The following is a 15,738-nucleotide window of genomic DNA, read 5'->3' as shown; positions in this document are numbered from 1 at the left end:
CCAAAGAGAAGTCTACTAGTTCAGCAGCAACCGCCACAGCAGATCCACTAGAACATCCTCCTGGGAAACGTGCGTGAGCTGCAGGATTGGTAGGTGTGCCATAATGTTTGTTTTCTCCATTAATGCTGAAAATAACATATCAAGATTATCCAGAGAACTAATACTAGTTACAATTAAGTTACCATACACATACAACACAAAATACAAGGATCTAAACAAAAAAAATATAGGTGTCAGTTTGCCTCTTCTTGTACAGAATAAAGTCCAAAAAATTCTAAGAAGCCAAAGGATAAGCATCCTTTGCACAGCATGCATGAATCAAGAATCCATGATGCATAAATATATAAAGAGACATAAGAAGAAACCTCAATAGAATGAGTCAAGTATCGACCTATATGCCATTTCATCTATGACGGTTTTTCCAATGCAAGTGGCACCCCCTTCTACGATAGTTGAAACCGCTGACGATGTCCATGATGCAGCCTCATGTGTTGTAGCCCAGTCTGGATTGCCGAACCCAGTAACATATCCATCAATATCAAATCTGGTAACCATACAAGAAACAAGATTTTACTACGTGCGAAAAGTGCTGACATCACAAGTGTCATACAAAACAACTGACTTGTCAATATAAAATATCATCATCATCATCATCATCTAAGACCTACCCCAGCTAATTGGGGTCAGATCAAGGGCCATGACTTCAGTTAAACCATAGGTCATCACCATGTTAATATAAAATATGGCTATCATAAAATAATCAAGAACGTCAATATGGCTACTAGATGACAAATCTTCAACAGAGGTGGCAAAACATAGCATGGGCAATTTCATAAATTGAAGTATTACAGACCAACTACAATGCCACACCACATGAAAAGCAAGAGATAAGCTATGCAAGAACCTTGCTTTAATCATTATTAAGTTCTTACTTGCAAAAGGCAGAAAGATGGCTTAGTGATTCTGGAATCACCCTTCTAAAAGCATGACTACCTAGAACACATATAGCTCCGGTACGGAGTATGGGAACAGGTAGGCCGTATGCTGATTCCTCCAACACAGTACAATAGTGGTAGGTCATGTGGGTCACTCTAGTACATATTGGTAAGTATACACAGTATAGCTATATATCAAAACCATTATTCTAATTTGTATACAAAATGATGAATGTTGTTATTGAATGTGCATGTGGACTTTTATCAATATGGCCCATTCTTTGGCCCATCTAGGTTTAGGATGTAATGGGTATTTTTGCTTTTGGCATTAATGGCATTCTTATAAATATTGAAAACTATGTTAGAGGTGAGGACGCGCAGTGTTTTCGATAGCGTTCGTAGCGTAGCGTAGTGTACGATACATAGCATATGCAGGTAGCATAGCTCCCTAGTAGGGTAAGCTATGGGGCAAGTAGTGTAAGCTACAGAGCATGTAGCGTAGCGTATGCTACATAAAATCTCTTTTTTTTAAAAAGTTTTTCTTCTACGCTAGTTCAACACCTATTTTAAAATGATGGTGACTCATTCCCCATCACACGCGGCACTACATTAGATCAATTTGGACCATCTAAATTGTGGTCCATATCGTGGATAGAGCACTTAAATCAATCCAAACCATCCAAATTGCGGTCCATATTGTGAATTTGTGATGTTTCAATTTAAAGAGAGAGAGAGAGAGAGAGAGAGAGAGAGAGAGGTCACACTTAGAGATGTCTGAAGGCAAAGAGAGATTTTGCATGGAAACATGCAGTTGATGATCCAGATTCGCAGTAAAAACTCATAGGAATTATGCATTTTGTAAATTTTATCATATTCTTATATTATTTTAATTAAAAAATATTAAGTATCGTGTAGCTTACGCTATACGCTATGTAGCTTGCGCTACATGCTATACAGGGCCAAATGCTACGCTATACGCTACGCGTTATTTAAAACACTGCTTGGACGCGTAAACCCTAATCCTTATTCTCTTTCTATCATTCCTTCTATCCTTTCTTTTCTTTTTTCTTCTCTTTCCTCCTTTTTCAATCCGTCAACATGGTATTAAAACTAAATTGATCTAGGCATTGATCTCCTCCTTCAACGTTTCTTTTATTTTTCCTCTTATCGTTTTGAAGTAAAAATCTAAGGTCATTGGGGGCTAATATACTTGAATCTCTCTCAACCACTCTATGGCAGGCCATGTAATCATGTCCTATGAATGTGTGTGAGGCCCACCTTCATACAGACCATCATGACGAACAAAAGTGGGGCACCATGTGTTTATGGCCAAATTTGTGATCGGATTTGAGATCAAAAATATGTTGAAGGTGAGCATTACAAGGGTTAAAGAATCAATGTATGTGTGAAGATGTTGAAATAAGAAGTTCCATCAAGTGGTTATGTTCATTGATATACATCGATTTCTAAAATATGTGTGGGTTAAGTTAAAGTTATTTGTTCCTCCTTGGGTGTTTGATTTGTCCTTAATCAATGGATGTCAAGAATGAAGCCAAGAGTCTTTTGTCTTCATCTGAGTCGATGAACTTTTCGATTACATCGACTAAACTCAATGGGGCAAATTACTTACCGTAAGCCACATCAACAAAGGTATTCCTTGTAGGTAAAAGGACATCAAAACATTTAACATCCCCAAACACGACGAAAGTTCAATATGGTATGAAGATTGGGTGGTAGAGGATACCCAAATTAGGGCTTTGTATGGAGCCTCATATTAGTGCGAATGTTATTTTTTTTAAAGACAACGAAGGAAGTGTAGGATAATCTGAAGGAGATGTATTCATTCAAATGAAAAGAACTTAACTCGGATCTACAAGTTAATTCAAAGTAGTTTCACTCTTCAGCAAGGAGATAAGAACGTCGGAGACTATTATTCTGCCTTGTGAGGCATGTAGGAGGAACTAAATGTATACCAGCCCACTACAAATTATGGGACTATGGGATGGCAGAGAGTAATCTTGTGCTGCTAAATTCCTCTCTGGTCTTCATACTAAGTTCGAGCTCAGATTCTTAGAGGTAACGAGATCACATCCAATACTAAGGCTTTTGCACATGTTTAGCATGCAGTTTGTGTACAAAGTTCATCTTTGTCAATATCATTCTACATTTATGTCTGCATCTGGTAGAGGAGATGGAGGAGGTCATGGTGGTGGCTGTGATCATGGCATATATACAAGGAGAGGTCACTTTGGAGGCCGAAATAATTGAAGAGGTCATGATACAGATTTCAATGGTAGTCAAAGCCGCAACCATGGCATTCGACAATGCACTCATGATGGTCTTAATAACCACACAAAGGATACATGTTAGGATCTTATTGGTAAGCCTACTTGGGCGAATCAAGTTCCCCTGATGACAGCACTGAAGGTTGTCTCCACCTTCGTGCCCAGTACTTTAGGTGATACAGTTAAATTGTAGGAAGAACATGCCAAACTTCTAAAAGATCGATCCACCCACTCATCATCATCCACCACTACTCTCGCACAGTCAGGTACCATTTTTCTAGCATTTTCTAATCATGTACCTTGAGTCATTGACTCAAAAGCTTCCAATCATATGACCGGTAAGCATGGTGTGTTATCTCAATTAGGATCGTCGTCATCCATGTATTTTGTCACATAAACAGATGATACTTCGACTCATGCGTTCGCGTTGGGTACAGCCTATCCTACCCCATCGCTTTCATTGTCATTAGTATTTTACATTCCTAAATTTCCTTTAAGTTTGTTAATAGTGAGTAAGCTAACCAAATCCTTAAATTGTTACATCACATTTTCTCTTTCTTATTGTGAATTATAAGATCTAAAGATGGGGAGGATGATTGGTAGAGGGCATGAAGCAAATGGACTCTATTAACTCGATCATGGAATAACCAGAACTGCTCATTTAAGGGTTTTTTTGGGGCTATTTGGGGGAGTCGTAATAGGTGTTTTCACAATAGAAGTTCCACAATCCAAGAGGTTATTGAGGAGATTAAGTGTAATTTGATGGGTTGGGCTTCTTATGTAAGAGCAGTTAAATTTGTAAATATTTCTTCTTTATTTGAGTTGCAATGTAAGTTATATTCTTTTGCATGCTTGGCGCGCTTCTCTAATAAATTGTTGCTCTCTCTCTCTCTCTCTCTCTCTCTCTCTCTCTAAAATTAAAAAAATAAAAATAAAAATAGATATGGACATAAATTTATGCGGTATTCCAGGCTTGGTTATCCCTTGAGTAGTTCAAAAGGTCTAGTTCCATCATTGTCACATGTGTTTATGTTAGAGAGTGAGGCCTGTGAGTTGAATAAACGTCGAAGAGTATTTTTTCTTTCTCGTCTAGATAAGAGAAGTGATAAACCTTTTTAATTTAGTACATTCTGACATTTCATATTTAGGATCCAGTTCATCCTAATGGTTTATCTGTCCATCTTGATTATATTCATCTTGTGCTGCTATATTCACTCCTACTCTCCATCTTGTGCTGCTATATTCACTCCTACTCTATTCCTCACATGGTGTTTGGTTGTGTGTGCTTTGTGCATCAGCTTGATTATATTCATGAAAAGTTTGAAACAAGGGCTATCAAATGTATCTTTCTTGGTAACTCCCATACCCAGCAAAGACATCAATGTTATAACCTCGTCTATCGAGGACATTACGTATCAGCCAATTTCACATTCTTTGAACAAAGCACATATTTTTCTAAGGGAAGTTTTTAAAGTTTGAAGCAAGCTCCATAACTATTGTTCCCATGTTACCGGATATTACTACTGGAGTTGGAGAGATGTTTATGCAACATGTAAATCATCTTTTGCAAGTTTACTCCAGATGTTCCAAACATGGAGGTGAAGTACAGATAATCATGACTTCTACCAACCCTCCTAGTCTAAGATCACCATTCTTATGAGTACTTGCCTACACCATTAGATGAAGATAATCTACCCATTGCTCTTCGTAAGGGTATTCGTTCATGTACATGGCATGCTATTTCCAACTTCGTTTCATTAATGGCTTGTTTGGTCCATGGAATTAAATGGTATGGAATTGTATTATATGGGATTTACACCATTATTGTACAATGATTGCATGTCTGGAGATACCATGGTATTTGGGCCATCCAATCCCAATGTTTGGTATAAAATTCTTGCTATGGGAAAAACACTAGATTAAGCAAAATCCCGTTTGGCGGACCATGGAATTGTAATCAACAAACCATATTCACAATGGATGTCAATCACATGTACATGTATATAACTAGAATGTCACGTGTAAAGAGCGTATATGAATGGACGACATGGATAAAACACATACATCAATGTGGGGCCCACATGTGTAGTGGATTTCAAAATCCACTGGAAATCCCACATGGGACTAAATGCAATTCCATCCCACCAAATCCCAACCATTCCTGTCCTCCCCAATCGTCGAATGGAATTTGCACAGGACCAAATGCAATTCCATCCCACCTAATCCCATCTAAAAGCCCATGTACCAAACAGGCCCTAAGTGGTTTGTCTCCATAATTTCTCCAATTTACTTTGTCTTCGTCATATGTGTCCATTTCTCATTCTTTTTTGGGAAGCTATGAGTTGTGGTAGGAGGAAACGAGCCATGGAAGAAGAAATAGTTGCACTTTATCGTAATCAAACTTGGAGTTTAACTAAATTACCTCCTAGAGAGCATGCAGTTGGATGCAGATGGGTGTATGAGGCAGAATACAACCCTGATGGCTTAGCGGATTGTTTAAAAGCTTGATTAGTTACCAACGGATACTCTCAGACCCTTGAAATCAACTACTCGTAGGCCTTCTCACCTATGGCAAAGCTTCAGTCAGTGCGAGTAGTTGTTATCAGTGCTAAAAAAATTGGATTAGCCATTATATCAGCTCAATGTAAAGAATGCTTTTCTTCGTGGAGATCTGATTGAAGAAGTTCACATTGAGCAACTACTTGGCTTTATTGCTCAGGGATAAGGTATGTCGTCTCAAGAAATCAATTTATGGGTTGAAGTAATCTCCAAGAGCTTGGTTTGACAAGTTTAGTAAAACGGTGTTCAAGTTCAGGGTGAAACATAGTGAGGCCAACCATTATGTTTTTTGTTTGGCAAAGTGAGACTAGCACTAAGTGATTCTACATTCAAGAAAGTTAACAAGAACATAAATTATTAAAGGATCCTTTTATTCTTTTAAAGGAAAATTTCTTAAAATACAAAAAAAGGAAGATATGAATCCTTTAGCACTATCATAACATGGTGCATATTTATGGCAAAAGGATGATTGTTGAGTTTTAATTTCTTCTTATTTATTTATATTTTTTATATTTTAAGAAAATCATTAAAAAAATCTTACAATTTACGATATGATTTGTGATTCGATACGATTCAACCCCTGTTACAATTTGCAATACAATAACAGTTTTGACAACATTGATGCTAGCAATTACAATATCTAGGTAATTGAAATACAAAGTGTAAACAAATGCCCCCAATCCAAACAATCCCAAAACCAATAACTTCTTGAAAGAATGGTGAATACATATCCCCTCTATCCCTTCACAATCATGCATGCAGCCCTTCAAGAAATCATTCATAACTCAATTCATGTCGGAATTGCATAATCTTGAGCTTGTTTGAAAGCCAACTCAATAGTCATCCAAACATGACCAATTTTGTCTTATTCGAACATCGTTTACAAAGTGAAATTTGACCAAGAAAATAAATGTTGAAGATAAGGGTACCAATTAAGTGTTATTTACTAGAGAAGAACTTTGAAACTCAAGAAAGTTTCATGGATGCTATACAGGCACTGTGAAAGTGCACACGTGGCATATAGATTACTCAAATCAAACTGTCCAAGGCCCTATTGTATATGGTTTGTACACCTAAAATTACATTGATTCTACTCTTTAACTACCTGCTTGGTGGACATTTAATGGATGGTCAAAATTGAACACACATGACAGTGAGTTCACCAAGAAAACAGCCATTAATCAGCTGTTAGGTTAGTTCAATCAATCTGCCTTTTGGATGGCAACCCATCTGATGGGGACATCACGCGCACACGCGCACTCACGCCGCCCCCCCTACGCACGTACGTACGCAGAAGGAGGACCCCACCATCGATCTGGCTCGATGACGACGTCCAGAGAGGGCCTCCTAGCTAGAAGACAAGTTTTGGTTCAGAAAAGTGGCCCGATAGTCAAGAAAAGCCCACCATGGGATCTCATGATCGTAGCCCACTCATCGGATTGGTTTTATATTTTAAGTTTTGCTTATTGTTCTTATTTAGAACATCGTGAACGCTTTAGATTTCCTCGTTTGATTTTTATTTTAGTTTACTTAATCGCCAAGTAATAGGTGTCGCACATGGTGCGAGTTTTTGGGTATAGGGTTCTCCCTATAAATAGGCACCCCTTGTAGTTCTTTTCATTCATTGAAGTTAATAAAAAATTCCTGCTTTATTTTTCTGCTCTCTTCGTGAGTTGTGGAAGAATTCAAAAGTGGATGCGAAGCCCTCCCTTTTCGAAGGGCTAACTACCGTGGTGTGAAGCCACATCGATCCCAATTCACCCCCATCTTCCATCATCTTTTTTTTCCATCTTCCCCCACCATCCGTACTTTGAATTTGTCCTTTTGTTGCATCAGATTTCTTCATTGAAGCAGGTTTCCAGATTGAAACTTCGGCGGAGCACCACGCACAAACCGTACATCGGATCGAGCCGAAATTTGGAGGTTTTGGAGTCCATCCCTGGCCGACCAGGGCCAAGGTGGCCTTTTTCTGAATAGTGGGCCCCACATACGTGCGGCCGGGATCACACGCACGACCGTTTGGGCAATTGTTGTTGTCCACACGCGGGATCATCTTTTGGCTCAGGGTTTCTTGAATTAAAATTAGGGAATCCCTTGGATTAGGGACTGATTTTTATGCATGAGTAATTGATTTTATTTCCCTTTGACATTGTTTGGTTTATAATTTTATTGGTCCAATCCTAGCCTGTGTCGGCTTGGACCTGCATAGATTCCCCTTTAATTGAATATTTGGATTTTCATGTGGGATGTGGAATTTGTGTAATTGTTTCTGAATTGGTGTGATCTAAGCCTGCAATCTTGCATATCATATTTAATTTTCCATGTTCTGCATCAAATTTGGTATCAGAGCCTAGGGTTCTTATAGGGGAATTCACCACATATTTAGGGTTTAGTTTGTTTGAATCCTTCATGCATTCAGTCCATCATATATAGCTGAATTTTAGTAACAGTGTGTAGTCTCCTTCATATAGAGTCTCGTAGGGTCATTTAGTTTTTAGACGCATATAGTTGTCATAGCAGGTCCTTAGGTCGAGCAAGTTAGTGTATGCCCACACGTACGGGTCGCAGTTTCGGTTTGCACCCTACACTAAACATGGAACAATTACAAGAGTCACTAAACAAGATATCTCAGACGTTGGAGTCTATGATTAAGCGCTTGGAAATGGACCAATGCTGTGAACAGCTTGATGTACGCATTACCCGACTAAAGACCATCACTAGGACAAACCCCACCATTGGGGTAGATGTCCAATCTCAAGCAGGTGGCCTGGAGGATACACTAATGAATGGAGTTGGTCAAGGAATCAATTATGGGTGTGCACCCGGACACCCACCCCATGAGAGACATAAAGACCACTATTTTGAGGGGTACAACATGTGTGGCCTTGTGGCTGGAGAGAGTGCACCAGCGGCTGGTGTAGAGTTACCCACTGAGGCCATTCCGGTAATGGATGAGTTACGTGATATCTTTCCTGATGATCTACCGGATGAGTCCCCTAGGAAGGATATAGAGCACACCAGAATATGGGACATCGTAATACCTACAACCGAGTTCATGTTGAATAAGTTTGTCGATAGGTCCACAGGTCTAAGTCCTTGTGAAGTCGTTACTGATTATAAACCTAGGAAACTTATTAATCTTGTCCTTATGTCACTGTCCCATAGGCCGTCAGAGTCTGCAGAGTCTTTTGCGCATCACATTCATTCATGGCATCAAGAAATCAGGCAGAAGATCATGACTAATAATGAACATTGCACATTTTATACAGACCAGTACAAATGTTTCAAAAGATTCAATATTGGGGACTCTGTGATGGTCTGCATCAGGCCCGAGCGGTATCCTTCGAGGGCCGTTCGTAAGTTACACGCGTGTAGCGCTGGACCCGTCAAAATTATAAAACGAAACGGTCTCAATGTGTATGAGATAGATCTTCCACCTTCCATGGGAATTAGTTTCACATCTGATGTGGAGGATTTAGTTACTTTTCAGAGGACCACTGATACTTTGTCCGGCCCTTCGCCCACCCATCCTGATTCCTCATATTTATCCCTTGAACCATGGCCCCTTTCCAACCCATTTTCCCAACCTCTACCTCCCATATCTACTTTTCCTAACCTTTCTTCCCAACCTCTACCTCCCATACCTACCATTCTCGACCCATTTTTCCAGCTTCTACGTCCCATACCTACCCGTCCCAACCCATTTTCCCAGTCTCTACCTCCCATATCTACCCTTCCCAACCCATTTTTTCAGCCTCTACGTCCCATACCTACCCGTCCCAACCCATGTTCCCATCCTCTACCTCTCATACCTACCCATCCCGACCCATCTTTTTCAGCCTCTACCTCCCATACCTATCCTTCCCGACTCATTTTCCCAGCCTCTATCTCACATACCTAACCTTCACACACCCAAAAAGGAAATAGAGGATATCCAGGACCATCAGATAGTTTCAACGTCGGACGGCGGGTTTCAGAAGTACGTGGTTAAATGGAAGTCACGCCCAGCTTCAGGCAGCATGTGGCTCACTGAGGAGGAGCTTCAGAGACTTGATCCTGACATCCTGAAGCGGTTCAGGAGTTTTATTTCTCCAGTGGCGAAATCTTTGCAGCCGGGGAGAATTGATGGGGACATCACGCGCACACGCGCACTCACGCCGCCCCCCTACGCACGTACGTACGCAGAAGGAGGACCCCACCATCGATCTGGCTCGATGACGACGTCCAGAGAGGGCCTCTTAGCTAGAAGACAAGTTTTGGTTCAGAAAAGTGGCCCGATAGTCAAGAAAAGCCCACCATGGGATCTCATGATCGTGGCCCACTCATCGGATTGGTTTTATATTTTAGGTTTTGCTTATTGTTATTATTTAGAACATCGTGAACGCTTTAGATTTCCTCGTTTGATTTTTATTTTAGTTTACTTAATCGCCAAGTAATAGGTGTCGCACATGGTGCGAGTTTTTGGGTATAGGGTTCTCCCTATAAATAGGCACCCCTTGTAGTTCTTTTCATTCATTGAAGTTAATAAAAAATTCCTGCTTTATTTTTCTGCTCTCTTCGTGAGTTGTGGAAGAATTCAAAAGTGGGTGCGAAGCCCTCCCTTTTCGAAGGGCTAACTACCGTGGTGTGAAGCCACATCGATCCCAATTCACCCCCATCTTCCATCATCTTTTTTTTCCATCTTCCCCCACCATCCGTACTTTGAATTTGTCCTTTTGTTGCATCAGATTTCTTCATTGAAGCAGGTTTCCAGATTTCGGCCCGCAGGTGAGCTGAAACTTCGGCGGAGCACCACGCACAAACCGTACATCGGATCGAACCGAAATTTGGAGGTTTTGGAGTCCATCCCTGGCCGACCAGGGCCAAGGTGGCCTTTTTCTGAATAGTGGGCCCCACATACGTGCGGCCGGGATCACATGCACGACCGTTTGGGCCATTGTTGTTGTCCACACGCGGGATCATCTTTTGGCTCAGGGTTTCTTGAATTGAAATTAGGGAATCCCTTGGATTAGGGACTGATTTTTATGCATGAGTAGTTGATTTTATTTCCCTTTGACATTGTTTGGTTTATAATTTTATTGGTCCAATCCTAGCCTGTGTCGGCTTGGACCTGCATAGATTCCCCTTTAATTGAATATTTGGATTTTCATGTGGGATGTGGAATTTGTGTAATTGTTTCTGAATTGGTGTGATCTAAGCCTGCAATCTTGCATATCATATTTAATTTTCCATGTTCTGCATCACCATCTATAGCAGGTCCCACAACTTCGACGCCTTAGCTTGAGTTAGTGTATGCCATAAACAGTTCTATTGTGCCTGTGTATCAAACATCAAACTCAGCTAGAGTATCAAGTAACTCTCTTATTAAACTAATCCTATACAACACAAATGCCAACCAATAGCGAAGAATGGTCCATTCAAGTGATAACACCCACTACATGCTAGTAACCATCCTCATCATTTTTTTTAGGAACGATGATATTATTAAGAGAGAAGAAATGACACAACAAGGCTGAGAAGCCAAAACACCAAGAAAACTCTGACTACAGGGTTAAGACTAAAACCCCCTTAAAAATAAAAATAAAAATAAAAATAAAAAAAACACACCTGATAAACCTGACAGAAAACGTAGGCTACCACCACCTATCTCAGATATTCCAACGCCAGTTCAGCCTTGACCACCCCCGATTTGACCAGTTCTTCAACCATAGAGTTTGACTTCTCTCAGGTTTTGGTGAAAGAAATCTGTCACAGCGCCTGAAAGGACCTCTTGTTCAAAGTGGATAGTTCTTGCTATTTATTATCTATATTTCCATAGCTGATACTTCATAACATACAAATATACAGATACGCGTGCATCACATATAGTACTTTAGGGATAAACAAACAAAAGAAGAAGAAGAAGAAGAACGAGAAGGAAAAAAGGAAAACGGTGGGCAGCTATGGTTCAGGACTGATCTAACAGTTTGTAAGAGGGGGGAGGCTTCAGCAACACTCGAGTTGGTTACACCAATTGGCCTAGAAAATCTGACCTGCAAAGTGACATGATGATCACGCACCAAGCCACAAATACCTACTGTTCCTGGATTGCCCTAAGCTTTCCCATCAAAATCAGCTTTAAATAGACAGAGGGCAAGGGGACCACAATATTGATTGGGTCTTGTTGACCCATCCACTCTCAATAACCTCTGACCAATTATGATGCAACAAAGCAATAAGATACTCTTTGAACCTTTTGTCAGCCATTGCCCACCCAAATATGGAAGTTAGATATATTTTTGCTGCCAATTTTGACGAGCATTTTAACATTAAAAATCCCATTGTTCCTATCAAGCCAAATGGACCAAAGGATAGCAAATGCCACCATTTTCCACAGAATATGCCCGAAATGGCCCAATGATACCACTGACCAGCAATCTAAAGTTTGAAGCACTGACCATGGCAAAGCCCAGTCCATTCCAAACTTGTAAAGGATCTCAGCCCAAACGCTGTGAGAGTAGGTGTTGTGGATCAAAATGTGACCAAACAATAAGTACAAAGGGCCTAAAAATCCCTGAAAACAGGAAAAAATAGAAAGGGGGATTGGACAGCCACTGCACCTCATCATATGGTCAAATCTTTTGACCAATCTGCCATATAATTTGCAAAATGTTCCATCTGCTCCCATCAACTTCCACATCATGAACAAGTCCTCCAAGTTCCGTGAAAATACAAGCACGTTTGCCCTTACATATTTTGTCTGATAACAGTTGAGATAAGAGTCATAAGAGTGCCATTTGGCGGCTTGAAGATTTTTCCCATTTTGTGTCATAAATCATAGTTAACTGTTTCGTGCACCATACCTTGCATCCTTTCCTCTTTGAAATCCTATCGAATCTTTGGAATTCAAATTTGTTTTATTTGGGTTTCCTTCGGTCTCAAGAAACAACCACTTCTTGATAACATCATCAAGTCTTGTGGTCTCTACGACACCTAGCCTTACCTGTCATGTCTTCCTCGACACAAAAGAGCACACTGCTCCAGACTTAACTAGAAAACACTTAATACTCAGTATAGCAGCAAGGCACACTTATACGCCACAGTCAAGCAACAAGGCCTAAGGGCCCGATTTGACCCCTGCCATCCACTAACATATTCTGTCAGAATCCCCTCAATGATGAGCTTCTCAAGATAAGAAGCTGAAAATATGCAGACCTCTCAGCACAGATCTTCAGAGCATGATGACCCACTTTGCAGCCAGGCCCTGAGAAAGCCACTCCATGTTTGTTATGTTCGTTCCTAAACGTGCTGCTTATTAGAAATGGCCCATCAATACTCATAGAGGATCCATCATATTTTAGCTTGAAGAACCTTGCATAGGCGGCACCCACAGCACATTCTTCCTTTCCTCCTCTCCCCTCCTCCACTCAAAGATGAATTGACAAACCCTCTTCTAAGAAAGTCCCCAGGGCTCCCCTCTACTCAAGATGAATTGACAAAACCTCTAATAAGAAATTCCCCAGGGCTCCAGCCTCGAGCAAGCTCAGTCAGTCAAGCGATCCTATGTTGATCAAATTCACTAAGGCAGACTTATTATATGAAAAAGAACTATCCATATATATCTTTCCATAGCCCCTCACATTATGGCATAACGAGTCATATTCTAGAGAATGTGCAATCTTAGTCTAAACAGACCATATGACCATTCACTATTCAGCTCCTCAATGGAATCATCTAGGGTCCAACACATCACAAGCATTTGGAGAAAATATCACCGCGTTGCTCTAACCACTCAACAATGGAGAATAACAAATTCCTTATTACATTAACACCACAAGCATTTGTTAGGGAGAAAACATTTGACACTTAATGAGATTGTCCAAGGTGAACATGGTTCTAAACCGGCTCAAATTTCAGCACATGTTGGGCCCATCGTGGGCCTTGGGCATATATTAGAAAGGAAGAGACATACTTCTTGATGCAACCAAATGGCCACACAAGCTGGTTGATCTAAGATCTGATCAATCCTTCTATTTAGATTGTCTTGATTGATGATCTAGACCAAATTAACGGTTTGATGATCGATTAGCTAGGATCAACGGTCAACTTAAATTGTGGAGCCTACGGGATCAATCATGTGGTAATGAACTTCATAGGCTTTATTTATTTAATTAGTCTTTAGGATGAGACTAAGTCATGATTTAGTTAATAATTTTTCTTTTGTATTTTCATATTTTCTTGGCAGGCCACTTACCAAACATTCTTGAATGACATGAATTGGTCAAATCTGATAGCCTATTGAGTAAGCTTTCAAATGAGAGCCCAAGACCATGCAATTATGGGCTGTTTTGGTGAAATATGGCCCATTTACATAGTGATGGGATTTAGCGGAAGTTTGGTGGTTTTTTTTAAATCAGGGCTTCTTTACTTGGTTTAAATGCATACAAGGCTATGTCATGGAGGCGTAATGCATTATTATGATAGTTGAATAAAACCTCTCTGGTTTGCTATTTCTTTATTCGGTAGAAGATCTGGAGAGGAGATTTTTCGCAGTCTCTAGCATTCAGCTCGAGGATTGTTGGGTTCTTTCACACAATCTATTTCTTCTTTTCCTCCTTTGGGGTATGCATTACTTCTGCAACCCAAGCACTAGGCTGAAACTTGCACCACTACCTCACACACAGCAACACCTACCCATCACAATTTTGCCCACATTCACTCTAAAGACAGAAACTGCTTCAAAGCATCCTAACATAGTTTTGAAATTTTTATGTCCTCCATCTCAGCCGCACACAATAAGGGCATTATCCACAAACTGAACGAGTCCACATCCACCTCCAGACTGCAAGCACCAAGGCTTCTAGTGCACCCAATGGAAGAGGCCTTACTCATAAATAGACCAAGGCTCCAACCGCCACGGAAACAGAATGATTTCTAACTTCCTTTTTTTCATTTGTCTGTGTGTTATTGCCATTGTATATCATGCATGAATCTCAGCTGCCGCCTAACCAGGCTTTGCCAAAAGATGGGAAAAGAAACAGAAGAAGTGATTAACAAAAAAAATAAAACATAAACCTATTCATCTAGCTGAAATGCATAGACAGCCCTAATAACAATAGAGAAATGATCGTCTACAACCGGCTATACGCTACAAATCTTTTTCTTTTCTTCTCTTTTCTTTCTCACCCTCGTCAATTTTCCTTCCAATTTGCCTATATGTTTTCAAGAAAGAAATGGTTCTAGAAATGGATTGTGGACTAAGTTGAGCCATATCCAGCTGGAGACAATGACACGACAATAAGTCTCGAGTTCAAAAAACACATGTGAATCATCCACCGTCCATGATACGGTCCGTCGATGGTGGAAGATTAGTCCATCACACCAGAAATAAAACAGAGAGAGAAGAAGAAAAAGAACTATATTACATGTCGGAGACGGCGAAAGAGAAGGAGGTAAGAGGATGAGGGGCTTTAGGTGGAGCTGGCTGAGGCGGAGGGAGAAGCTGCAGCCTCTGAACAAAAGCCCCAAAATCTTCTCTGATTGTCTTCTTCAGCCTCCTCGTCATCAGAAATATGCCTGCGAGCCCTAACCCTAGTAATACCCATATGTTTGCTGCCGAAGACGACGATGCCATTCTCTCTCAATAAAGAGAAATTGAGATATGTGATGTTGTGGTTTTCTGCTGCGACAGAAGAGAAGGGAAGAAGATAATACTGGGATTCTAAGATGGCTTCCCAAAACCTAAGTACGTGAGTTTACGTTCCACTCTTGTGATAGTTCACCACCGTTTTCTGTAAGATGGCGTGAACGATTGATTCTCTCTGCGACTCGCAATCGGTGGGGCCTCCTCTCGATACTACCGGTCGGTGTTCTGGGACCATTATTATGTATGTATTTTATCCACTCCGTCCATCCATTTTATCAGCTCATTTTTAGGGAGAAACCAAAAAATGAGGCAGATCTAAATCTCATGTGGACCA

At 40.5% G+C, this 15,738-nt stretch overlaps 1 protein-coding gene across 4 annotated transcripts in view; it reads right to left on the bottom strand.

The window, feature by feature from the left end:
* The window catches only part of LOC131251431 (translocon at the outer membrane of chloroplasts 64), a 63,796-nt gene extending 48,266 nt beyond the window's left edge, over window positions 1-15,530 (bottom strand). For 2 of the 4 annotated variants that reach the window (XR_009173858.1, XM_058252121.1), the window contains exons 1-3: window positions 15,184-15,530; window positions 392-544; window positions 1-125 (exon numbers count right to left, since the gene is read on the bottom strand). Coding sequence is in view for 2 of the 4 variants with exons in the window: in XM_058252121.1 (XP_058108104.1) it covers window positions 1-125; window positions 392-544; window positions 15,184-15,392 (487 nt within the window). In the remaining 2 variants the exon portion in view is untranslated. The remainder of the gene's footprint in view (window positions 126-391; window positions 545-15,183) is intronic. The other 2 variants (XR_009173857.1, XM_058252120.1) reach the window with 2 other exon arrangements.
* Window positions 15,531-15,738: the final 208 nt, after the last annotated feature.

Source organism: Magnolia sinica, chromosome 7, assembly GCF_029962835.1.
Source record: "Magnolia sinica isolate HGM2019 chromosome 7, MsV1, whole genome shotgun sequence".
NCBI lineage: Eukaryota > Viridiplantae > Streptophyta > Magnoliopsida > Magnoliales > Magnoliaceae > Magnolia > Magnolia sinica.
The sequence above is the reverse complement of the archived record's forward strand: the minus strand, read 5'-3'. Positions and strand labels throughout refer to the sequence as shown.